This window comes from Parasteatoda tepidariorum, chromosome 2 (assembly GCF_982258835.1).
Source record: "Parasteatoda tepidariorum strain Cologne lab strain chromosome 2, Ptep-v5.0, whole genome shotgun sequence".
NCBI classification, from domain to species: Eukaryota; Metazoa; Arthropoda; class Arachnida; order Araneae; family Theridiidae; genus Parasteatoda; species Parasteatoda tepidariorum.
The window spans coordinates 52,737,528-52,765,431 of NC_141756.1; the positions used below are offsets into that span (position 1 = coordinate 52,737,528).

General features: G+C 28.6%; 2 protein-coding genes across 4 annotated transcripts in view; one reads left to right on the top strand and one right to left on the bottom strand.

The window, feature by feature from the left end:
- LOC107442286 (uncharacterized) overlaps positions 1-14,434 on the top strand; it is an 85,587-nt gene extending 71,153 nt beyond the window's left edge. For all 3 annotated transcript variants that reach the window (XM_087157336.1, XM_071177543.2, XM_087157337.1), the window contains 13 exons: positions 1,197-1,382; positions 2,471-2,604; positions 2,867-2,993; positions 3,523-3,702; positions 4,723-4,776; positions 4,875-5,060; positions 5,978-6,108; positions 6,866-7,010; positions 8,691-8,927; positions 9,025-9,237; positions 11,943-12,148; positions 12,851-12,937; positions 13,628-14,434. In XM_087157336.1, the coding sequence (XP_087013462.1) occupies positions 1,197-1,382; positions 2,471-2,604; positions 2,867-2,993; positions 3,523-3,702; positions 4,723-4,776; positions 4,875-5,060; positions 5,978-6,108; positions 6,866-7,010; positions 8,691-8,927; positions 9,025-9,237; positions 11,943-12,148; positions 12,851-12,937; positions 13,628-13,915 (2,174 nt within the window). In that variant the 3' untranslated portion in view covers positions 13,916-14,434. The remainder of the gene's footprint in view (positions 1-1,196; positions 1,383-2,470; positions 2,605-2,866; positions 2,994-3,522; positions 3,703-4,722; positions 4,777-4,874; positions 5,061-5,977; positions 6,109-6,865; positions 7,011-8,690; positions 8,928-9,024; positions 9,238-11,942; positions 12,149-12,850; positions 12,938-13,627) is intronic.
- A 1,038-nt stretch (positions 14,435-15,472) lies between these two features.
- LOC107453496 (reversion-inducing cysteine-rich protein with Kazal motifs) overlaps positions 15,473-27,904 on the bottom strand; it is an 84,075-nt gene continuing 71,643 nt past the window's right edge. Inside the window, exons 13-22 of the mRNA XM_043038986.3 lie at positions 27,099-27,236; positions 25,264-25,449; positions 24,317-24,403; positions 23,369-23,450; positions 22,394-22,483; positions 21,911-21,975; positions 21,708-21,835; positions 20,052-20,178; positions 18,913-19,011; positions 15,473-16,074 (exon numbers count right to left, since the gene is read on the bottom strand). Of these exons, the coding sequence (XP_042894920.2) occupies positions 15,650-16,074; positions 18,913-19,011; positions 20,052-20,178; positions 21,708-21,835; positions 21,911-21,975; positions 22,394-22,483; positions 23,369-23,450; positions 24,317-24,403; positions 25,264-25,449; positions 27,099-27,236 (1,427 nt within the window). The 3' untranslated portion in view covers positions 15,473-15,649. The remainder of the gene's footprint in view (positions 16,075-18,912; positions 19,012-20,051; positions 20,179-21,707; positions 21,836-21,910; positions 21,976-22,393; positions 22,484-23,368; positions 23,451-24,316; positions 24,404-25,263; positions 25,450-27,098; positions 27,237-27,904) is intronic.

The following is a 27,904-nucleotide window of genomic DNA, read 5'->3' on the forward strand; positions in this document are numbered from 1 at the left end:
TCTGTGAAAGTAATGCATATTTCTAACAAAATTGCTTGGTTATTCAACTCTTTTTCAAGTAGGTGAGAAAAATAAGTCAAATAGTTTTGAAATATTTTTTTTTTTATTCCCAATGAACTTTGTAAGAGAAGGTGAAATTTAAAGCGAGATAAAACTTTATCTATGTATTTTCTGGAAAATGTTTGAGCTTCTTTTTTTAAATTTATTTATTCATTTATTTTTTTGTATTAAAACATTGATTTAAAATTGTATATAAGATAAAATGTAGAATGTATGAAATTATTTTACTCAAATAACTAATGATAAATAAACTTCTCGAACCTTTGCTTTTATTTAACAATAAATACCTATTGTTTAGGCATTTCATGATAAACAGAAATAGACGTTATTAAAATAAACTGTTTTTGGCAGTGATATTTGGTTTTGGAATACCATATGGTTTTAAATTTAGTTTTAAATTTGGAATAATGCCTATTTTATAGATAATTCTACACACTTTTTGTTGTATACTTAAAATGAAATATTCAACAAAATTTACTTACTTTTAAATTTTCATTTTATAATTTTACTTTTATTATTTTGCTAATATCTTTATATTTACTTAGATATTAGATAAGGTATTTTGGCTAAAGTATACTATTTTTGCAATTATTTTTAGACGAAAAGGCATTATTTATTTTAGTTTTATGCCTAAAACAATTAATGTTTTCCAAATAAATTTCTAATTAGTACATTTAAAATTTTTGACTCATTTAATTTTAGATTCACAATGACTGATGTAAGAGTAGTGAGTAATACCAAACGCAGATAAATTAGTAAAAATTGCCAGATTTGATAGCAATGTTTAATTTTGAGCCAAAGTTAAAATTTAAAATTAGTGACAACAGACTTAAGCATCTGTGTAAAAAAAACTCTGTTTTGCAGATTGTAATCAGAATCTAAGAAGAAACGCATCTATTCAGTGACATAAAATTTCTTTGTTTTACAATATAAATATTAACTGGTATGCTATTTTAAAAATTGTTGCCTTGTGTTATATTTTGCAATGTAAATTTTCTTTTTAATAACATATCTTTAATATTGTTCAAAAAATGATTTTATTACATAAAATATCTTATGATTATTCTTTTCTCACTCTGTATCTCAAGTTACGGATAATTATTAATGTGCTATTTTTTTTGTTTTTTGTATCGTAGGCTTAACTGGCTCACCTGGTAGACCAGGCTTGCCTGGCCTTCCAGGACCTAAAGGAGTGCAAGGTAATCCTGGCCGTGCTTTAAATTCTGATCAAGGACTTCAAGGTTTCCCAGGACCTAAAGGCTATCCTGGGCCTGCTGGTTTGCCTGGTCTTAAAGGTGGAATGGGTGATATGGGTTTTCCAGGTAAATGTAATAAAATGTTTCGATATTTTTGGTTTCTTCTGTTTTGAGCAAGTATTTTTAAGGGGGATTTTTTATGAGAGTTATGAATTATAATGAGCTACGAATTATATGATCTTATTGTTTTTAGTGTTCAAATAAGATATATAAATAAATTTATTAATTTTTTATAAGCTACTGTTCTATTTCCTATGAAAGTACACTTTTATTCTAGGATAATAACAATCTTGTAACTAGCATTGATGTTAAAACCCGCTTAATATTAGCACTTTTACAAATTAGTTTTTTTGCTGCATTTATTCCTTTACTAGGGTAGTTATGATTTCTTTGTAAATCAGTTTTTTATTTGAATTATTGTGTTTGGCTCTGCAGTCACTCTTATATAATTATTTTATGTCAACATTATGAAGTTACATACTGTTTCAAAACTAAAATCTGCAATTGAATATTTCAATTAGGTTTTTTTTTCTCAAATGGTTTATTGTTATTACTGGCTTAGCTTTGAAATTTTTAGTGATTTGCGATAGTGATTGTATAAATGCCATAGAAGTCAAATTGTACGTGACCTGATTATCTTCCATTTTTTTTAAAAATTATAAAATCCTACTATAAATTTATATTAGGAAATTTAAATAAAAATATTATAGTTATAAACCCTGAAATAAGTTAGTTTGCAATTCAAATAATTAAATACGAAAAAATTCAAAATAAATTATAAAAATGTATTTAAAATTCATTCATATTAAATTTTGAAATAAATCAAATCATTTTATAATTTTGGCATCAACATAAACCTTGTCGAATTTTCGTCTTTTGCTAAATGGAGACAGACGATAATCAAGATATGAGTGATGAGAAATTTCATGAGTTAGTAAATATTTCTTCCTTAACTATATTTTATATTACAATATTTTTTTCAACATTTCATGTATTTTATACAACAATATATCATTTTAAAAAAATTAAATATTTAATGTATGAATTCTACATAACTTTTTCTGAAGCATGAGTTCTGATATATAGCTGTCATAATATAAAAAATCAAATTTTTTAAAATCTATGATTTAATTCTATTAATTATTTAAATTTAGGATCTGATGGAGTGAAAGGAGATCCAGGATTACCTGGCCTTCCTGGACAACCTGGACTTGATGGAATTCCTGGTATTCCAGGTAGGAAAGGTGAAATAGGATATTCTGGTCTACCTGGCTTGCAAGGATTGAAAGTAAGAATACATGAAGCAAACTCTGCCTGTGATCACATAATTTTTTTTTATAATATACAATACTTGTAAACGAACAACGAAAATAAAAACGTCAAAACCTCCAAATAGTGCATACATTTTAATGCTCAAATTCAAGGCATTAGCTTCTTACTTTTATTTATAGTAGTTAAAATACTTATGTGACAGCGTTATTGAATTTCAAACAAAATCTATTATTACTATGATCTTGCAAACTAATTAATCTTGTAATATATTATGTTAGGGTGAGACTGGGCTTGAAGGTCTTGTTGGTTTTCCTGGTCCCAAGGGTGAAAGAGGTCTTTCTGGTTTTCCTGGACCTGATGGATTTCCAGGAATCAAAGGAGAAAGAGGAGATATTGGTCCTAAAGGTATATCTTTTTTAAGTGAATTTTTTGAACAAAGATATTGATTAAAACTATAGTTCGTTGTATGAAGCATAGCTTGATAATTTCAACTAAAAAATTATTTCATATTTTAGATTAATCATTAATGATCTTTCGCTAGTATTCTTAAACATTCTATTATGCATTTCTGGTTGTTTTTATTCAAAGAATAAAAATAGACTAAGAGCACTATGTTTACACAAGATGTATAACATATAACTTGTTTAAAATAAAATGCATCATTCTTCATAATATCTAATGACAGCGGGTTATAATTTATCCTAGTCTTGGATTACTTATAATGTCTTGAATTAGTTTTAAATGTTCACTATATAATTTACCTATTACCCATATATAATTTACCTATTACCTTATCTTGAATATTATTGTAAAAATACAAGGTTTTTTATTCTTAGTTTGTTTCTTTATATAAAACAGTTTTTATAGTTATTAATTCAATAAAATATTCATCCTTTTATTAAAATTTTAATATTATTAAAAATTTTTATTCTAGGTTTAGCCTCAAGAACTGAGAGTAAAGGATTATCAGGTGAGCCAGGTCTACCGGGAATAAATGGTTTGCCTGGAATCAGAGGAGAAGATGGATTTCCAGGTATTCCTGGTTTAAAAGGAGAGCGTGGTGAGCCTGGTTTTGATGGAAGACCTGGAAGTCCTGGCAGTCCTGGCCCTAAAGGTAATAAATGCAAGGAGCAATATGAACTTTTTGAGAGGTGTGCAGAATATAAATGCTAATACCTTGTTACCTAAATATATAATTTCAGACTTATTTTAGTTTATTATGAAATTTTGTAGTTATATTAGAAAAGGAAAAATGCAGTACAGCTTCTAGGTTTCATTAAATTTCTCTACATTGTAATTTGCATTAATTATGTCTTTGGTGAAAATATTTGAATGTAATAAGTTAGAAAATAAATTTCTAATTCGACATTAGTTGTTTTGTTTCACTTTTGAAACAGTAAAAAAAGCATTTAGATAATGGGTGAGAAAAACAAAGCTTTTTTTAAATCAACTTAAACAGTTGGGGTATACATGCCATTTTCAGTGATGTGATAGCTGCTCCATCTTCCTCTGATATACTGATGTTTGTACAAAAAGCTTTAAACTTGTTTTTTTCTGACCAGGCATTTTTCGCAAAATTATACTCGTCTTACTCCAAAATTTATTTTAATTGTTAATTTTACTTAATTGTTTTTATTTGTAAATAATAATAAAATAAAACAAAAATAATTATAAAATATCTTATTTTTATCATTATTTATATGTTTTTATTAATATATAATAATAAATTAAATAAATATAATTATAAAAAATAAAACAGACCATTTAGGTAGAGTAAAGCTGTTGCCTTTCTAAATTTCTCCTAAAATTAATAAAAATCTTTTCTGAAGAATTAAGGACGGAAATTCGAAACTCCCAATCACATCAATGCATTTAAGAAATTTTTTTTTATTTAATTGAATCAGATTAAGATATAATTTAATAAAAATTTGTATTTATATCTAAGGCCTTTTATTTTCTGTAAAATATAATTTTACAGCTAAGTTTAAATGCATACAATTATTCAAAATTTCTGAAAAATTATACAATATATTGAAATTTATATTCAAATATTCATAATTTTTTGCATTATAGTTTTAGTTCAATACATTTCTTTTTTTTTAAAAAAAAATTATTTCTTCTTTGTCTCTTTTAGGGTATGAGGGTATTCCTGGATTACCTGGTGATGAAGGTATACCTGGCTTTGGAGGTAAATTTATAACAGATAGGTGTAATTTAGATTTGAATTTCTTTTTAAAATTAATCCCTGTAGTTCAAATTTCAATTAATATTCTTGTATTATTCTAGAGGAAAAGGGTTTGCCAGGAGATGAAGGATTGGCTGGACTGCCAGGATTTCCTGGATTATCAGGTAGGAAAGGTGAAGCTGGAGAGCCTGGTTTACCAGGATTTCCAGGCATAAAAGGCTATCCAGGATTTGGAACTCCAGGAATTAAGGGAGAAAGAGGCAGCCCTGGCCCAATCGGTCCACCAGGTAACTCTCATTTTATGAAATTATTTATTTTTGCAAATTCTTTTTTCATTGAATACAATATTTCTAATACAAGTGAAGTTGAAGCTCTTTATTATTATAAATCTTACTGTGATATGCATTTAGTGTTCGTAAAAGGTTCAATCCAATGTAATGATAAGTCACATTTTTTAAATTATTCATAAAAGTATTTTTTATTGCATTGTTGGTGAAAATTACGAGGATTTTTGTTTAAGAAATAAATTGTTTCTGTACATTATGTTGTTATCTTGTTAAAAATTATGGAAATTTACTAAGTAGTGATGTGTGAACATAACTAAAGAATAATTCCATGTAAGGCTGAACATTTTTTCTGAAACATTTATCATTTAAATTGTGACGTAGAAGATTTACTTTTAATGAAAGTGTAAATAAATATATGTGGATTTAAAAAAAAATAAAATAAAATAAAAAGGATTAAGAGATAATTTTTTTTTAAACATTAAGTAAAAGTTGTGCCTTATAAGAACCTTATTCAATGGCATGTGGCACACAGTTTTAATTTTCTAAAATTTTAATTTTAATATACATTGAATGTTCTGTTTTTTTTAAATTTTTTTATCCAGAAATTATAAACAGAAGGAAAACATACAATATGTTATTTTTTTATTTTGACCCAGATTCGACAACAAATGCTTATATTATCCCCGATTGACAGTATTTAATTATTTTTATGAAAAATTGTTTTTATTAATAATGTATTCAGTGACTTTTTGCCTCATTTTTTACTTGTTCAAATAAAAATAAATAATTATTTTAATGGGAGCTTATTTTTAATTTGATATTTGTAAAGCGATATAAAAGAAAATTCTAAATTTTAGCTTTAATATATTTAGTCTTAGAATATGCTGATTTCTGATGTTCTTGTAATTTTTGATCAGGTTTACCTGGAATGTTAGGGCTTCCAGGTCAACGAGGTGATGAAGGTCTTCCTGGATTACCTGGCATTCCTGGAGATCGAGGATTACCAGGAATAGCCTCACCTGGAGAAAGAGGTCCTGTTGGTTTGCCAGTTAGTACTAGTTTTTTAACTTTATATTTTGACTTCCAAATATGCAATCTTTTTGCTGACTCGTTTTATAGGTTAATCATATTTTGTCATAAGTTCCTTAATTTATCTCTTTGAAACCAATGATTTTTATAATAAAAATAGACTTTCTGTAGTTTATCATATATGATAAAAAATATTGAATATCTGTAAAAATGGCTCTGATCTTTTCATTTGATCTTTTTACTCATGTGTTTTATAGGTTGCTTAAATTTTTATTTTTCATTATAAATAATTATCAATTGCACTTTGACTTCCAAATATGCAATCTTTTTGCTGACACATTTTATAGGTTAATCGTATTTTGTCATAATTTTCTTAATTTATCTCTTTGAAACCAATGATTTTTATATTAAAAAGAGACTTTTATATAGTTTATCATATATGATAAAAAAATATTGGATATCTGTAAAAATGACTCTGAACTTTTAATTTTATCTTTTTACTCTGCGTTTTATAGGTTGCTTAAATTTGTGTTTTTCATTATCAATTTAACTCTTAGAAAGCAATATTTTTCAATAGTTTTAAAAGGGGACTTTTAAATAGTTTATCATATGAGATAAAAGTATTAAATATCTGTTACAGTAACTCTTACCTTTTCATTTGATCTTTTTGCTGACATGATTTATAGGTTGGGTTGATTAAGTTTTTATTTTTCATTATATTTTATTTTTCATTTCTGTTATACAGTACTTATACTCCTGATCTAATCAATTTTTAGGGTTTGGATGGTTTTCCTGGAAATGTTGGGCCCAAAGGAGAAAGAGGATTACCTGGCTTATCTGGATATCCTGGCTCAAAAGGACTGCAAGGGGATCCTGGATTACCTGGTTTGAGTGGACGTAGAGGACAGCCAGGTTTCCCAGGTATAATATTCATATTTATTTTTTTATTTTACGCATTTTTTTTCTGTATGGAGATGTATATTTAAAATACAGTTTTAATTTTTACTGTCTTCATTAAAAAATTTTAAATTGATTGTTGGAAAATTAATTTTTGCTTGCATGCTGAAATTTTAAAATATTTGCAACCAACTCCAAATAAAATGACCGCTGTTATTCTAATGAAAGTGGGCATCAATAGATCATTATATTGAAAGTGAACAAAATTAATGCAAGCATCAAAAAATTTGAATAATTTATAAATTTTAACAAAATACTGTTATAAAATAATACTGTTTGAAAATATTATTTAATCTGATAATTAAGGATAAGTAATATTACTTTATTTCTATTCATTATTTTATTTTTGAATTCTTTTATTTATGAATTTCGATCATACTTTTTTCCAAATAATGGAAACCAGACTAATTTCTGCAACAAATTTGTTAAATTTTTAAATAATTAATACTTATAAAATTTTTTATTATTGAATTATTTATAGCTATTTGAATTGATATTATACTGAAAAAATTGGGAAATTAGTTAAGGAAATTAATTAGAATATTTTTTATTGTAGCTAATTGTTTTTTAAATGGCTTTCAAGTTTCGAGCCAACATTTATTTTTTTTAAAAATTGTGTTTCACAAGTTTTAACTATAACAATGTACTTGAACTAATGAAATTGGGTTTTTCTAATTATTATAAAACTGCTGCTTCTATTATAAACAGGTATTTAAATTATTGTATTTGTTTTGTAGAATTGTCAATTAAAATTTTCTCTAAAAAAATTAGTTCTTGAAAACAGAAACTTTTATTTTATGAGAAAAAACTCATACAATTATTTAATTATGTCCATATTTTTATTTGTTTTATTATTTTTTTAACAAAAAGGTTAGCTTAAAACAGCATTTATTTGATTTGAAAGTTTACTATGAAATTTTAAATTTTTTATGGTGCAAGCTTTAAACTTAAAATTTGCCAGCTAGTAATGCTCTTTCATCTTATAAAGTTTAGTTCATATTTGTGAAGAATGTGATGCAGTTTAATCTTTAAAATGCTGTGTTATAGTTAAGGTTTTGATTTTTAACTTATCTAAATATTGAGTATTTTAATTTTTTTTTAAAATTACCTGACTTTAAATCTTAACCCCTTAACGATGATTTAATTTTCAGGAAAATGGTAATAAAAGTGCCTCTTTTTTTAACATCTAGTTTGAAATAAACTAACTATCTACAATTACCTTAAAAATATCCTGGTACTGCCATCTGTTATGTAAAATGAGAAATAAAATGTTTTCCGGCAAAAGAAATAAATTAGTTTTATTCTTATTGATGCATTACTACTGAACACTCCAGCCCGAAAATTTCATGGGAGTGAGAAAAAGAGGGCAAAAACTCGCCCTGTCATTTTCACGGGAGCAAGAAGGAAAGACAAGTGTATCATTAAAAACAAAGAATGCTAAAAAAATCACTTTAGCTTGCCTAATTAAAGAGTTCTTTTTTTTTAAATTCATTCCAGCAGCAAGAATTTCCTCTTTATATTTTCCTAATAAATCTTTACACCAATCATTGCCATTGATTAGAATAATTTATATTAAATTGTTATTGTAATTTCTTATTTCCTATTTATTAATAAGATTTGAATTATGATTTCTTTGCATTTCAGGATTAAAAGGTATTCCTGGTGATGCATATGCTCCTGAAAAGATAACACAAATATTTGGAGACAGGGGTGATCCAGGAAGACCTGGTTTGCCTGGATTTCCTGGAGAAAGAGGTCCGATGGGTGATCCTGGTATTGATGGTCTTCAAGGACTCCCAGGAAATCCTGGACTACCTGGTTTTGATGGACTTGCAGGTTTTCCTGGCAACAAAGGAATGGCTGGAGAACCTGGATTTAATGGTATGAAGTTTTAAACCCAACATAATTAAAATAAATATTATTTTTCGTTACATTGTTAAATGAAAATCTAAAAATTGCTTCTGTTATTTTTTTCCAGGGTTGGAGGGCTTAGCAGGAGTAAGTGGAGCAACAGGTGATGCAGGACTCCCTGGATTACCTGGCAAAGCAGCAGCCTCTCGTGGTTACTTTTTCACTAGGCATAGTCAAACTAGTGATATTCCAGAGTGTCCATTCAATGCTCCACCAATGTGGACAGGATATTCTCTTTTGTACCTGCAGGGCAATGAACGAGCACATGGTCAAGATTTAGGTTTGTAGTTCATTTAGTACTTTTATCTTTGATAAAGGAACATACTTTTTCATTTCATTTTCTGAAGGCATTTCTTGCTGTAATGAACATTTAATATATGTTCTTTTTATAGTTTATTTTAAAAAAATCTTTGATTAAAACTTTTTATAGTGATTTATTTCCTTCATTAAGATGGAAAAAATTATGTGTGGAAAGAAAATCCTTCTAAGTAAGGTCTGTTCTGGTCAATGTGCCTTGCTCCTCGGAGCTGCCCAGCCTGTAAGTCTAAGTAGTTCTTAAGTTTTTGTTTTTGACTTAGATGCGGGCAAATTTTTTCCAAAGTTATTCTTTTATTTAATCTTTTAAGTTGTAGCCCAAGCTTTTATTTTGCAAGGTCTCCTTTATCAAAAAACTGTTACTTAATTAAAAAGTAATGATTTATGGGATGATTTCATCACAATGTTACTCATGAACTCAATGGTTGAACGGTTAAATAGATAATAAAAATACTCAAATAACTTGGTTTAACACTGTGTTAATAATATTTGCAACAGATTTTTCGATATAGAAGAAGTTTATAGTGTTTAACCCTGAGTGTTACTGTTTTTTTCTTCTGGAGCATTGATGACTTTCCTGCTTAAAAAACAATTTAATTTTACTTTTATTTTTTTTATATTATTCACTGTGAAAGTAATGTGTAGCAGGGAAAGTTTAGTTAAATTTTATGGGATTATAAGGTTTTTTATGTATGTAAATAAAGTATAAACTCTTCAGTATGCCTCCTTATGGCAAGCCTTCCATTATAAACAACCAACGCATAAGGTACTGTTAATCATTCGATAGGTGCAATGTTATTTTAACGCCCATTAAAACATGCACTGAGCCGTTCATTCCATTATGGCACACAAAATATTGGTATTTGCTTGTGCAAAAGCTTTAAAGAAATTTTTTAAACATTATTTCCGTTGATGTTATGGTACAGAAGCATCTATTTCCTTTGAATAAAAGAAAAGTGGCATGATTTCCTAGATTCTTACTGTTGTGATCATGATTTATGGATTAAAAGTTGTGGAACATCGATAACTTTACTGTGATAATCAAAAGTGCCTATTGCACCTATGTGCAGAAATTCTGGAACGAATATAAGAATCTGGTATTTAATTGATTGAAATCCTGAATTCAATTGGTTAGAAGAATGCATTCGCAATCTGTAAAAATTTCTTTTCAAAGAGTTCAGTAGATTTATCAAACATATTTTTCTTGTTCGAAAATTTTGTATATTATTTTTGTAAAACGTTAATAAATATCTTGGGTGGTTCATTTTCCAGTAAAAGCTTGTGACTTTTACAATTATCTTGACATATGTTATTTATCAAAAATAGTTATCCCGTATCATTGAATTATTATTTTTTATGCATTTTTCCCATATCAAGTATTTTTTAATTGTTCTTTTGTATATATATTGAGATAAAATAAATTGCTACTTTGTCTAAATTAATCTAGTATCTATAAGTCAATATCCATAAGTCTTCTAAATCCATAACTCAATATTTAGTCTATTTTTGTCCATTACTAATATAACAACTTCATGTTATAACATCCATTTTACGTCCACATAACATCCCAATTACTGCTTTGTCTAAATTAATCTTGTATATTTTATCCATTAGTAAATACGTAGGTTTTTTTTGTCCATTTTTCAACAAAGGATTGTTTACATGAAGCGTTAACTATAAATATATATTCTTAAAAAAATTGTTAAACAAGTATCAGTAACTGTTACTAGCTTTAAAACACAAACTAGAGAAAATCTTGAGTGAAGGGCACCTTGGAAATACTTGGATACTATCTGACAGCCTTAGTTCAATTCAACACCTCAAAAATTGGACCCTCATTGGAGATAAAAACAGTTTTTCGATCTTACAAAAAAGTAAAGCTCATTTCCCAGCAGCATAGGGGCCACTTTCAATGGATCCCGTCCCACGTCGATTTCCACGGAAACGAGTTGGCTGACACTCTTGCAAAGAAGGGACTAGACCATCCAGTCCCCTCCACCTCAGAGCTTACATACCTTGAACTTTTCGCAAGGCAAAAGGCCCAGAACAAACAAAAGTGACTGCTTCCACCTACTCACTACTGGTATAAAGCAAAAAGACCAGGACTCTCTCTATCTCTTCCTGGTGACAGGCAGACCAACACTTGCTTATCCCGAGTGGCCAGTGGACACCTGAAAAGTCGCACATTTTCTGCTAATCAAAAGATCTTTCCTCTTTGCTCTAAATGCCAACAAAACAAGGCATCACCTGAGCACACCTTGAACTGTTTAGGGCTGGACTGGAACGACATTCATTCCTCTCCTATTTTGGTTTCGGATTTTCTAAATGTCAACGGATTTATTGATCTGGTCTGACCCCGTCAGACCAGATGGGAATTAGCAACAACAACAACAAAACACAAACTATTCTGTAAACATGTTTAATAAATTCCTTTTTTCTATTTAGAAAACATTTTTGCCAGTAAAATAATTTTGAATATGGTTTTAAATGAACATATTTGAATGATATCTAATACCTTTTAATAACAGCAGCTTACAGTTTATTAAATATATTTATTGTTGTAGTTTAATCGTGTGCTAGTTTTATAACTTCTAAAATGTATTCTACTTCCATTAATGAATATTACTACAATAATTTTTATTATTTAATTTAAAAAATTATTTCATTTAGGAACACCTGGAAGTTGTCTACAACGTTTCAGCACAATGCCTTTCATGTTCTGCAATTTGAATAATGTTTGCAATGCAGCTTCAAGAAATGATTTCAGCTATTGGCTGAGCACAGCTGAACCAATGACAATGTCCATGACTCCTATAGTTGGGCAAGAAATTCGAAAATATATCAGCCGTTGTTCTGTTTGTGAAACACCTACCCAGGTAAGACAAACAACAACAAAATACTCAACAAATACCTACAAAATATTCCAAACAATAAACTATTAAAACTATCATGTAATTACAATACTATCTGTGATTAGAATTTATTATTTTCTTCTTTTTTTAATGCAGAGATGGTACTACAATCGTTTTACTTTTTGATTATACCCTCCTTTTTAAAAAGAATTTATCCTATTCTAGCTAATAACCAGTGTGGTTGTTTTGTGGTTTATATGATTTGTCAGGTTTAATAAAATAGTTAAGTTTAATTTTGGTGTTCCTCTAAACAAGACTATGAGATTTGAACAACCATTACCACAGAATCAGTTTTGAAATTACTCTATTTTGTGTATTTATTTTCAATTTTAACCCTTAATGGACCCATGCTGTCATATAAGCAGCATGAAGCTTTCACGTTTGATTTTTTTTTTACTATGCGTACAATAGTTAAAATAATTTTCGTTATTTTTATCACACCCATTGCTGCCATATTTGCAATCAATTTATTTAAAATTAATTATATACTTATAATTAATCATTATAGGTAGTAAGTAAACTTAAAATATTTCCGAATTGTTAAGGGTTCGAGGGCAATTATTTTTATTGAGGAATGTATAAGTTAAATATTTTATGCATCTGGTAAACACAATTTTTCTATTCTAAATTTGATTGTATTTTAATGTTGTAATGTTAACTGTTTAGGTCATTGCTGTACACAGTCAAACAATGGACGTGCCGGAATGTCCTGGTGGATGGGATGGATTATGGATTGGTTACAGCTTCCTAATGGTATGGTTTTAATAATTTATATTTTGATGTTAATGTTTGATCCATTTAACTCAGAGTTTAAACACATTTCTTTTTATCACTAAAAGTATGATTTTTTTTATTCTTAATCTTCATGTTAGTTATTTAACTCTCTGTATATTGTACTTTACAATATACAAAATTACAATATGCAAATACATTCATTTACTATCATCATACAATCATTTACTATCAATATAACAAATAAAACAAGTGTCTTTTGAATGAAAACAAAAGTTTTTTTCATTAGAGCAACACACACAGCAATGGACATAGGCTCTTATTTGCTCATGAGTTCTGATTGATAATACTATGTGAACTTTAAAATAATTACAATTCCACAAACCAAATGTATGCAATATTTTTTCTATTAGTTTTTTCTTTATTTGATTTTGGAACATTAAACACATAATGTTGGTGCTATTAGTCATGGTATTAAATCTTAAATGCTAATGAACAATGTTCAACTAACTGTACCACATCATAAATTTATATATTTAAAATAAATTTAGGTTTATATTTATGTATTAAGACAAGTCTTCTGCCCCTCTCTATTTTAGGCAACTGTACATCTCATTTCACTTATTTTTTTATTCATGCAATTACTTGAAACTCAAAAAAGAGAGGAATTTAAAGCATTTTTTTTAAAACATAAAATATGTATTCCTATAGAATACTGATTCTGGAGGCGAAGGTATTGGCCAACCTCTGGCATCACCTGGCTCATGCCTTGAAGATTTCAGACCTTTGCCCTTCATCGAGTGCCAAGGTCATGGGAGATGTAATTACTATACAACTGCCCAAAGCTTCTGGTTGGCTACACTTGATGGAATGAGGACTTACGAACAGCCCCGTCCAGAAACTTTGAAAGCAGGAGATTTACGAAGAAAAATTTCTCGGTGCCAAGTGTGCATGAGGCGGCATACACCTGCCATTAACTTAGGAGGAAGAACAGCTTAGTGAAGTGAAAAATGTGATGTTTTAGTTTTCCAAATGTTTGTTTTCTCTTATTGTATTCATATGTGAACTCAGCTGAAATAATGGTGCTAAAAATGCCTTGAATAGTTTTGATTTTATAAACTGAAGTGTTTGTTGTCCCACAGCTTGTATATATCAACTAAGAATCTCACCCTGCTCAATCTTGGAATCTGATTTTACACAAGATCTGTTTACTATACAATATTGAAATTCTATATTTTGTGAGAAGTTATTACCACATTTTTAAAGTATTCTTTTTGTGTTGTTAAAGCTGATTACAAAGCATTTATTTTTGTATTTACTGACTATGTGCCAAAGTAGTCTTGATGTGTTATTATATTTATTAACATAATTCTACTTAATTTACTCTGCTTTTAGATATACAGACAATTTGATGCTGGCTGGCTGTAATTGCCTTTAGCCTTAATAATGTAAAGTGTGTAAAAAGATTTTGAAATTATGCAATAAACACTGCCACACTGTGTGTATCTTTCATATAAAGTTGTTGAATATTATTTATTGAAATATATTGATTAAAGATTAAGAACATTTGAGACAAACTTTCTTTATATATAAAAGTAGTTGTTGATTTTGTTAAAATCTCTTAAATGGTTCCAAATATAGATTTCAAAATCATAGATCCTTAATTTTTAATAACAGTTTTACTCCTATAGATGGAATAAATCTCAATTTATTAAAATGGAGATAAAAAACCACACCTCTGCTTAAGTTTCATTTTTTAATACATTTTATTTTTATGCTTTGCCCTTTCAAAAACATGACTATTTTAACATAGATAAATGGAGTTTAAAATGCTTTAATTAAATTTAAGGTTATTAAGTGATAATTTTATACTAATGATATGCACATAAAGCAGACCAAAGCAATAAGAATCTTGAAAGGCGTGAGGAAAAAAATTATTATAATTTTGAAATATCATAATTATGCACATGAAAATATCTTTAATTTTCTTCTCAGTTCTGTGTTATGGGAAGTGAAACTGAGTAAAATAAATACTTTTATAAATATTTAATTTAAAAATATATTAAACACTTGATGTAATTTACAATAAAAGATTTTAATTTATATAATTTAATATTAAGCGTATCAAATCAATTAATATTTTGAAGTCGAAATTTTAAGTGGAACTTAAATTCTGTTGATGGGGAAATTTAATGCTTGATCTAGAATTTAAGATTTAATCAGCTTTATCCTAAATTAATTTAATTTGAATGCTTGTCAATCATTTTGGTTTTTGTCGTATTATCTTATAAATAAACTTGAAAGCTATCAAACACTATTATTATCAAACACTATATACTTTAACAATAGGAAGTTTCTTAACATGCATCTTTCACTACTTAAATATAGTTTATTATTCCAATCAATTAAAAATTTTGATGTTAAAAAAGATTAAACTGCAATGCATTTAGAAATTGTTTTTTTATTTTATAATGTATATATATATTTTTATTTCTTAAATATTGATGTTTTTCTTATAAGTTTCAAAAACACATCATTAAAAAGAACCAGAAAATGTTTCAAACAGTCGTAAAAATAATTTATTTATATCACAATTCATTTTGTTTACAAAATTTTATGTATAATAGGAACACACGTCATCAAATAAGTATTTACACTCTCAACTTTTATATACATATGTACAGAAGTTTGTTTTGGCATGAGCAATTAAAAGAAAAAAGAATTCATACTTTTTCAAGTCCTTTGTATGTGATATGTAATCACTGTAATTAATAGAAAAACTAATAAGTAAGTTTGATTAAAAGTCAACTGTATTGCACTGTCTGTGACTGGATCTAGCATCATGGCTGTCGTGAAAAACGACAATGGCAGCTCTGTCAGTAGTGTTGGGCTGTGTTGCTGAATTAAAGCTTGAAGCTTCTCAGCTTCACGCACACATGCTTCAACTTGTAGTTTTGTTGGGCTATCAGTAATAGCCATGACTAGGACTATGATGTCGGATTCTAAGCTCAAATATGCAAACACTTCACATTCTGTGACTTTAACATGTTCTCTTATTTTTTCCGCAATTGTTTGAATTACAACAGGGTCCACATCTCGAATAGCTTCTACAGAGGCATCTGATAATTTTTGACTGTAGAGCAGTCTAAGTGCTGCACCTGCAAAAGTAAAAAGCTATTTTTAGAACAAATTAAACCATTTGTGAAAAGCAGTTTATAAATTTATGGTGTGGCCTAACTACCACTATGATTATTAAACATCAATTCAATAGTATATAAAACATTCTAACTCAATTCTATCCTGAGGTACGTTTTGATAGATGAAGGTTGACATAGTGTATTTCTACTCTCCCCACATTGGTGACCAGTGGAAATCATATGAACTCACCTACATCAAACGTTTCGTCCACATCCATTTCGATGGATGGTCCACATTGAACAGTTAACTTTTGCTATTTGTGACTGTGTCATCGTCCTGTTGCTTCTCAGTCACATTTACTCGCAAACAAATCTTGCACACACTTGACTGTTAATAGCAACACATGCAAGATTAGACACACAACCAAAACCTTAATACAGATCTCACGACCAGCACTCTAAGTTCGGTGACCTTAATACAACTTTCACCAACCACGTTCAAAATCCGCTAACCTTAATACCAAGTTCTCCCAGTTTTTTACAAATACGGCAACTAGTGATATCCTTTCATCGAATTCCATCTCCGATAAAATTCTGGCAGGGGAGATGGCATAACTACGACAATGATTGTTAAATATCAATTTACTAGTATATAAGACATGTTAACTCGATTTTATCTTGGGTTGCCTTTTGATAGATGAAGATTGACATTGTCGATAACTTCTCTGGCATGATATGATTTAGAACTAAGAAACATGATCACTAGATGTGTTTTATTATGTAAATTGCATGCTTTGTTGCTTGTGGCAGGATTTCATGCTTTTTTATGGAATTAGTCTTGATGGTGAAAAAAAAGGCCAGTTTAAGTATACATATTTAATCTAATTTATACCACTAACTATTGTTTGTAATAAATAATTTTAATTCAGTAGTCTAATATAATAAAGAATGCTCTAAAATATTTAAATCTGTCATATCAAGATTTTATTTTTTATGAGGCTATGATTTATTTTTAATTCATTAGCATATTAAAGTAGGTGAGAAGATTTTTGTCTTTAAAAATAAATTAATATTCTTAAATTTATTAAAAACTTAAATATTAAATTTGTTAATGAATTAATAAATTTAAATAATGACTACTCATTCTAATATCTTTAGTCTTAGATCTGAATTAATGGACATAAATGTACAATTTTTTAAATTCTTTATAAAAAATTTTCATTATGCTCATTTAAGGCTTATTCTTAACATATTAAATACATACATAATTTTAAAATTATATAGACAATGGAAAAGCTTGGAATACACTTTCAAATCCAAACAAATAAAAAGTTTTTGTCAAGTAGATAACAAAAACATTAAATATTTTCAAAGTCATAAAAATAACAAAACTTGCTTTGTTGAGAAATAAAATTATTTTTCATTTGAAGTTTGTTTTGAACATTTATCAATGCTTCTTTATGTTTTATAATTCTAAGTTTAACACACAATATTAAGCTTTTAAGCAAGGACATGAATATTTAAAGTACTTTTGTTTGTTATTATGATTTATTTGACTAATGATCAAAATATATATTATATATATAACTGACAATCAAACTCTCAATTATCTTTCAGACAATGAGAATAATCATTAAAAAAAGTTTTTTTTTAAATAGTGACAAATGCATAACAGAAATTTGAATAAAAAGGAAATAGTATACCACAAAAGGAACTGTTTTATTGCTGACGAAATAAATTTTTATAATAGTATTATTTAAAAAGCAAAAAATTGTTTATACTTTTTAAGACAAAAGTGATGATTTTATTGTTTTAACCTTATTATTCAAAGTTAATTTATTGTTTAGTCAGTCTGTTTATATTTTTGAATGGCTCATTCTTTTTAACTCTAAAAAAATTATTCATTCAATAAAAAATGAGTATGAAACTTTTTTTAGGTAATAAAATAAAACCACCATTTTGCAATTTTTATAAATTTTTTTATTCTAGTTTTTCCTATAATTTTCTAAACAAAAAACCATTAAATTATTAATTATTATGAACTTAAGGATTTTAAACTTTGTTAATATCAATGAACTACTAATTATCATATTTTATTATTCAACGAAAGTTTGAAACTGATAACACTGAAAATTATTTTAAAATCATGACTTAAATTGTTTATGGTAAAAAGGTTTTTTTTTTTTATTATTTTTAATTTTAGAATTAAATTCGATCAATAAGAGACATCACCATCATCTATGAGTAGGTAACAATTCGTTTCAAAAGAATAATTACTAAATGCATAATAATTGCAAATTTTTACTTTCATTTTATGTTCAAATTATCACCATTTTAATGTATTTTAATTTTCAAGAAAAACAGATGTTTTTATTTGATGGAAAAAAAATTTCGCACATTCTCCGCATCAGTTTATGATGTATTCATCATTTTTTCATTATTTTTTTAACATGTAATCTGTGGAAAATACATATGTGAAAATTAATGGTTTTATTTATTTATTTATTTAATTTTTTTTGGATCAGTAGGATTTCTGCCATAAGGTTAAGTCCTCGAAATGGTGATTCGGTTTTCGTTTTCATATATTTAAAAGTGTATAAAGTTAAATAAGAAAAATTTTAAGTAAACAAAACTTGTCACTTGTTCATCAAAAAATACACTTAATTCATAAATACTTGTTAGAATGGGAATTAGACTTATTGTAAATTTATGCTTAAAAATAAATGCTATAAAAAGTCCAGCTGTAGGAAAAGTATAATAAGATATTTGATAGATTGAGTACCTTTAAATCTTGTTGGACTGCATATTTATATCTGATTTTAAAATAATGTAATAATGAATACAAATTAAAATATTTACCACATATTGGACAGCAACCACCAGGTGGAAAAACTTTGGTACAATCTTCTGAAGGCAAAGGTGGACATTTAATACCACCACAACGTGAATATTTTCCATCTGTAAGAAAAGTATGAAACTTTATTTTTGATGGCTTCAATAGTTTTTTTTTTGGGGGGGGGGGGGGGGGAGGTGTAACACATTGCACTGCTTTTAATGTCCTCTTTAAACTTAGAACTGCATCATATCTTTAACACAGTCCAACTGATTTTACATCAGGAAAAGTATATTTTGTGATTTTTTCCTTAAATTTACCCATAACTAGAAAAAAAGTTTAGATTTTATTTAATGTTTTTAGAACATATAAATGATTTTTTCTAAAAAAATTTATTATAGCTAATACAGTTATGAGAAAAACTGTTTTTGAACAAAAAAGTTAATTGTCGATGATTCAATAATGAAAATTCATAAAAACAGAGACCAGTTTGAAAAATCTGAACAGTATTTTTGTACTTAATTTTTTCAGAGACATTTCTTGAGAAATTTAAATAACTGCCTTTAAAAAAATTGTTATGAAAAAAATTCATTTACAGATTCAAGCAATGGTTAATATACAATTTGTGTTAATTTGTTTCAAATGGCATAACTTTCCTATTTGTTTTGCTATTAAATTGAAAATATATGATATTAAAGTTTTTAGATAGCTGTGATCCTTTAATTATTGACTAATTCAATAATTAAAGAATGTAAAACCATAATTGGATATAAATCAATAATTAATTTGATCTATAATTAAGGAATGTAAAACTATTCAAGGAAGCTGATATCAACAAATACATCAAAATAAGTCTCTTAAAGCTTGTGGCTCACATCTGGCAAAAACTTCCTTCTTGACATTTAAGATCTTTAATTACAAACCAATGTGAGCTAGAGTTAGAAGTAGGCCTAAGATCAGATCCTAAGAATTACTAACTGGAGAACAATTGCAAAGAAAAGAGCAGAATGGAGGAAGGTTCAAGGAAATGCTATTTTATAATAGAATATTTTATAATGCCAAAAATTGTTCAGAGCAACTTTTTTAGATTTTATTTTGCCCACAATGTATTTCAAAAATTATGACTACTCATCTACGAAATGCTAAACTAAACATTTTAACTTACCTTTCGAACCAACTGCAGCACAAGCTCCTTTATAATCAACTGAGACTCTTTCAGCCCAGGCTGCACATTCACTAGCATAGGTTTCCCCATTGTGACCACACACCAAACCTGTCCCCCGACAATGCGACTAAAATATAAAAAACAACATAAAAGTCATATGACATTTCTATAATTAACAATGATATTTTATTGTAAGGTAACAATTCTAATATAACTGCTATCTTCTAATATAACTTACTTCTAAGAAAACATTTTTTCCTATTAAATTTCTTATTCTTTTTGTGCAAGTATTAAATAATTATGTACCTTAATTTTTACACTCCTAGCTAATTTAAGTTTCTAGTTTTTACTAGGGTCTCTTGTCAACCCAAAATTCAGTAGCTCAATGATTACCTATTTTCGAGGTGAAAATGCTTGGTAAATATTGGTTTAACTAACTGGTGGTTTAGAAAGACTTTCAAAAAGTGTTACTTTTATTTAAACAGTTCTAAAGAAATTCTATCCTGAATGAAATACTACCACAACTTCATGTTTCTCGGTTTCTGTTCTCTATCACAACTTGTTAAACAGAGAGAAAAAAATTAAATGTTTATTTTTTATGTTATTGTGTTGCATATTTGAAACAAACACAAAAAGCGTATACATCTTAATAAGAAAATTTTGAAGGACGATTTCAGCAATATAAGAGCAACATTACTTTTAACATATATTGCCCAACTTTTTCTACTACTTGGCGATACTGAGGTGATTTTTAGAATTGCAATTCAATTTGTTCCTGACTAAGTTGTGCACGCTTGATGTTTCAGGAATGGCATTCAAATTGAAATTTTGTATTGAAATGAATGAATTGAATTGGGTTGAAATTTTTGAATATTAAATCTCTATATTATTTTTTGCAATGTTTGCAGAAATAATACAACCAATATTTTGTCATTTTGAATAATATTGTAGAAATGCAACAAATCATTTTTTAAATAAATCTTTAATCAAATTAAATAATTAATTATATAATTTTTTTTTATTTTTATGTGCTTATACTTTCTAATATATTAAATTTTTTTTTCTCCAATTGAGGGTGTTAAGATATAAAGGGTTAAAATGAAAATGTAGATTATTGCATAGGTTTTATATCAAATAACATTCAACAGAGCATTATATTGCCCTTTATTCAAGAAAATGTTGTGCATTCCTACATATGAATTACTATAAAAAAAAAATTTTTACAAGATATATTTTTAACTTACTTTTCAAATAATAATAACACTTAATTAAACTTCTGAATTATTTTTATAATAAAGTAAATCATTTTCACGTATTATTAAGATGAATTTCATTTAAATGTGGTAAATTGTTAAGTGCATACAATGTTCCAATTTAGTACTTTTCTAAATTCCACCTTTCTATCACAATTATTAATTCCTTATTAATTAATATTAAAATAATTTAAATTAAAATAAAATAAATGACTTTAAATACCTGAATGTATCTTGATAATATTTTTGTTTCATATTAAAATTTAAAAAAATTTAGGTCTGTGATAGGGCCCATTGGGATATCTAAGTCTATGTATGCCACTGGGTTGATATACATTAAAGCTACCTTAACTAAACCAATCTAACTGAAAAAGAAGCTACAAGAAAGTACATGTATACTAACCATGCATTTCCCATAATATGCAAGTGACTTTCTTCTTTGTAACATCCAACATATATTAGGATGCTCTACATTATCTGTATCACACACAGGGAACTTTGGTAATTGGTTGCAATTGTGTTGCATGTTCACTGTAAGCATAATTTTGAATTAGAATAAAAATCAAAAGTTGTAAGAAGAAGTCAACCAAAGTTAGCTTAACTTACCACAATCATATTGCTTGCAACTTCGGTGTCTAATACTCAAGCAAACTCGTTTCTTAGGAACACACCTGTAATGAAACACAAAAAGGTTAAGTGTGAGCAAACAAGGGAAAGTATTTCTGCAGATGAGTTTAGCCTTTTAATTCATTTTCTCCTTAGAGCTGTTTTCCAGCAACCATTATTATTTTACCTTAAATGTATTTTGATCAGTCTTATTTTACAAACCATTTCAAATGAGCCAATATGATAAAAAGTCAATGAAAAAGAAATCCAATTTTCAGTAATTATTAGATACATGTCACATTTCAGAATCATTTTCAAATTTAAACTTTCATTTTTAATTAAATGCAAGATATCAATGCATTTTCAAATAGTATTAGTGATAGTTTCCAGTGTATCAATACAACCATTTGTATCAATTAACAACACTAACACAGTATCTATCAATTTAGTTTCAAACTGATATAGTTAATATAGCATAGTTACCTATGGTAAGGATGGCAGGAATTGGGACTGCATGGGTCAGAATCATAACAAGCACCAAACTCAAACTGGTCGTCTGTAAGTCCAACACACCTTTAAAAGAGAAGTACAAAATTATTACAATGTAATAAGATTTAAGATTATAAATGCATAAAACATTTATTATGCATATAAATTCAAAATTGTGTGTTGTGTGAATAATAAATTTGCTACTAAACAAAGCTATAGTTTTTAATTAGATATCACATTAAAGTGGAAACTCAAATTCATGCTTTAATGCATAATAATAAAAATTATATCTTATATAGCAGCATCAGAAATACAGTAGTGATAGCAGTTCCACCATTCAATTTTGCAATAAGGGAAGGGAATAGGAATACAAAGCAAACTGCTTGTAATTGAATAACTAGTTCACACAAGAGCATGTGAATGTAAAATCAAGCTGAAATGGATGTTCCCAGAACAAATCAAAGCAAAAAACTAAAATTTGTAGAGGCAGAAGGTGACTCCACCATTTCATGGTGAAAGATAAAAAGGTTGCACAGATGTCACTAGTCATAACTTTTTGATTACCTTTAATCATCTCGTCAATAGCAACAGTGGAATCAATGGCATTTTTTAGCCTGGATCTAGGCAGATTGAATTTCGATGCAAGTCTTTCACAAAAAGTTTATGCTATCTGTGCACAGCCGTTTGTCTTATTTCAACATTAAGCTTTCGATGATCTACATTATCTTCATTTTCTGCCACAAAGAATTGAACTACAGTTATGGACATAACTAACTTAGCATGATTTTACATTTACTTTCAGTGATATGATGCAAAGTAGTTATTAGTTATTCTACATCTTTAAAAACTGATGGTTGGTCCTGCTATTTCTTCTATATTTTTTAAGTGAAGTCTACTTTTTATTTGAACAATCTTTAGATTGCGGGGAAAAAATTAAAAGAGTAAGAACTTTAAAGAAAAATTTATCACCTTGCCAGACATGCACTTGGATAAGTTTTGCCATTAGCTCCACAAACTGGAACATAATGATCTTGGCAGTTACATGGTAGACCTACAACAAAGGTAAATATAATTTACATTTAAAATCATTCCAATGTTCAAACTTTCCATAAATAACAGATCTAAGATTGCAAGTTCAGATGTAGTTTTAAAAACAATAACGTTATTAGTCACATTATAGAATTTGATGTTTATTTTTTTCATTTGATAACCAATTAATCTTATCATTTGGTTATCAAAGCAAAAAAAAAAAAAAAGAAGAAAGAAACCGATTTTAACACAACAGAATAATATTTAAGTCTCCGCTTTTTCATATTTTTTGTTATATGTTCAATCTTGGTATTTATTTGCTTTTTGTGCAGCAAACAAATAAAAAGCAATTTTGAAGTTGCAATGTCTCTAGAAATTTAAAAGTGATATTGTCTCCTTACTGTATTTTTATGGTATCATTTGAAAGCAAGTTAAGCTAGTCAAGAAATCTAATTATAAACAAGACTATCCAACTATCCTGGGAAAGTAAAGATGCAATATTTTTCTTTTACCATTATCACAAACAATATATTCATTAAAAAGTTTGTTGAAAAAATCCAATGGTTTCCATGAAGAAATTTGCTTGTGAAGTTGGGACCATTGTCAGTTTAGTATGATAAAATAATACTATGAACAGAGATAAACTAAATAAATGGCGTTTTGATTAAAAGATTTAAACTATGTGTGTGGAACTTCTCTTCATTTGCAAAAACCACTCGATGGTTTTAATTCCAGAAAAATTTAGAGTCTTTTAAAAAATTACTGATCAATGAATAAGACAAAATGACATCAAAGAAGCTGTGGCAAATAGCTGAAAATTAACTTAAGCATTTGAGGCTCTATACCACCAAAGTAATGGGTAAAAAAATTAAAACAATTAGAACTTACCAGTGCTGCATATCTGAGGGGAACAGGTAACTTCACCATCATAGCAAAAGCAAGTTTTACAGCCGGCTTTGAATTGTGTATTATGATCTGCAAAAACAATTCATTAAATTATAACCTATGACTTCTCCATTGAATAGCTACTATAACCTATGGCTCTTCTATTAAATAATTTACATAACCTATACAAGGTAATTAACACTTAGACAACAAATTATAATTGTTTCCCGTTATCAAATTTTCTTCCACCATGCAGGTCATCAGTCTAGAAGTTTTATTTCCATTAAAATAAAACTCTGTTATTATTTTTATATTATCTATTTTTTTAATTTATTTTTCGGAAACAGTGTTGAAAGTTAAATACTGTATTGCAATTCATTATACTGCAGAAAATATATTACAATTCATTAAATTATATCCTATGAATTTTCTATCGAATAAATCAAATAGTAACTAACTATAATAACCTATGACTCTTCTATAAAATAATTTATATAATCTATTCAGATTAATTTACACTTGAGCAACAGAAAATATAACTGTTTCCTGTTCTCAGTGTTATCAAATTTTCTTCTGCCATCAGTTTTATTTCCATTGAGATAAAACTCCTATTATTTTTATTTTATCTATTTTGTTCATTTATTTTTTTGCAAACAGAGTTGAAAGGTTTTTATAAAAGCACTATAAAGTTTTGCACATTTGAAAGCAAAGAATGAAACAAAATGATTTCTTGTAGTTTTTCTAATGAATGATTTTTTTAAATAAACTTGTTTACTTTTTAAAAAGTTCTGGAAATCATTTTTTCTGTATAAACAAAAACAGAGAGAGAGTATTGTGTATTGGTACACATGTGTAATAGGCAACATTAAATTTATTGGTTTCCTCACTAGGTAAATATTGAAAAGTTTCTATATAGTGTAAGAAAATTTTATTTTATGTTTTTGACTCACTATATCTCCTTCCCTCATGCCAACAATGCTCTGTGCTTAAACAGGGTTGTGTCATACAATCTTCCAAAAGATTATCCTGATTACAATAGCAAACCATGTGGCAACGAGGTCCATGAGTATTGCTGGGAACTCTGACATATGAACTTCTAGGTACGATGAGCTGTGACATGTCACCCATGCGGCAACCTAGATAAAAAGAAATAAAATTTTGCATTTGTACTAGATATAATACCTGTATACTTCTGAATAACACAATTGCTTTGAAGTGGTATTTTTCTTAAATTTTTTACTATTATTTTTGTTATTTTTTACAATTATTTTTCTCACTAAAATAGGGTGTGATAAGACAAATTTTTGTTCAATGATATCATTAAAACGTAATTCACGACATTTGCTTGACGCCATCTATGAATTCGAAAGAAATTTCGATTTGTAATTTGCGAAAAATTAAATCAGAGTAGTATAATTGATTTTCGATTTTTCCCACAGTGGACTGATCATAACAAGATTTCCAGTATGTCACTGAAGTCAAGCATCACTGGCTGTGGGAAAGTGACCACTAGATCTAGCCTAGTCTGTGAAGGGGCCGAAAGTGGGTGAACGAACTGTTCAACCGTAAAGTGCCTTTCTACAAAAAATAATTTTTTTTTTATAACCGTCGTTGAACAGCTGACCCAATTTTATGGGTTTACGACTACTAATGTTCAACTCCGTAGCCTTGTAATTTTGATCCCAATCCAGAAGACAAGGGTACTCCTGGATCGCGAGTATTGGGAGAAATTTGCCTTCGTGGAGGACTTTTTGATAGAGCTAACCCGCATTTGCGTTACATGGAGAGGAAGACCATGAGAACCTCCCACTGTTAGCCTGACAGCAAGGGGACTCTAACCCACGATCCTTCTACCACTGAGGATATTTCACGTAAGCACTGTGGTTTGGTGCAAGTCGGATGCGCGGCGGCTCAGGAGATAGAGCGTTCGCCTTCCAATGAGGCGAACCGGGTTCGATTTCCAGTCGATACAAAAAATTATTTGTAAAAATGTAATAAGTTATTGCTGTAGTAGTATTATAACTAAAGTCAAATTTGCCAATAGAGACTTGATGGCTCAGGGGATAGAGCGCTCATCTTCCAATGAGGTGCACTGTGTTCGAATCGCAGCTATGGCTGGACAATGTAAATACGAATTCCGCACCCGACTCGCACCGACCATATATCTTCCGTGGTAGGCTGATCATGGGTTAGAGGGCCCTTTCCATCAGGCAAAACGTGGGAGGTTTTCGCTTTTTTCCTCTCCATGTACGCAATGCGGGTTAGTTCCATTAAAAAGTCCTCCACGAGGACAAATTTACCACAGTACTTGATTAAGTAGTTCTCTTGTCTTCTGTATTGGGATCAAAATTACAAGGCTACAGAGTTGAATATTAGTATTCGGAAAGCCAAAATTAGGTCTGCTGCTTAACGACGATTATAAAAGGAAATAAAATTTACTAGAAAAAATATAAAAGTCAAAATTAGGTTGGCTGCTTAACGACGGTTATAAAATAAAATAAAATAAAATTTACCAGAAAAAATATAAATGGCAAAACGATGAAATGACATTCCTCTTGTCTATTGTTTGGATCAGGCATTTATCAGGGTGCCAGAAGTCAATTTTTTTTAACTTGGTAAAATTGTTTCAGTATTTTTCCTTTTTTTTATTTACTAATTCAAGTTTTATTAGTTTTAAAGGTAATTTTTCGTTTGTATATTTTTAAACCTTATAATTTAAGAAATATTTATATGTGTGCCACACATTTCTAATAAAAAATTTGAATTGATAAAACAATTATCTTACCAGGAACACACGCATATGAACGGCAGGGTTGTCCAATACGGCAATTCCTTTCTACCATACAAACACCATTTGGACTACATTGATTTGGCTTACATGGATGACTAACTTCCGTAGATGTTTGAGTATGTTTACTCTCAACTGTAAGTAAGAATTTCTAATTAGATTTATTCTAAGTAAGTATTTAAGGGCATTAATTAGGAACTTTTTAATCACATAATTTCAAGCAATTTAGAATATATAAGTTGAACCTCTTTATAGAAACACGTATAAGGTAGGGTGTCTAAAAAGTAAAGAAATGACCAAAAAATACACACCTGGTCTAAATTCTCAAAATCTACTTCTGAAATAATTTTCAAAAAATGCATTCAATAATATTTAATGTCAAACATACCATTCTGACTTCTTGCCCTATGGATGATACTGAAAGTCTTTCAGGATGGTGAGGGGATCAAGAGTATTTCATACAGGTTTTTTCAAAATATGAAGTCCCGCAGTGGACTGATTGTTAAGACACGGTTTCCAGCTGATCACCGTAGTCAAGCATCACTGACTGCGGTCAGTGTGCGGGTGGGTGACCACTTGGATCAGTCTGCGTAGGGACCAAGGGTGCGCGGTATTGGTCCTCGTTAAACTGTTCTACCGTAAAGTGCTCGACTTTGCGTGCAGGCTACCTAAGCGGGGGAACCATCCCCTCTGCAGAGGATCAAAATTGTGATGGCATGTCTTCAGATCATCCTCAGGGATGTTTCTCAGACCGTCGCCAATAGCCCATTGTGCAGCTCTAGTGCGACGTAAATTAACAACAA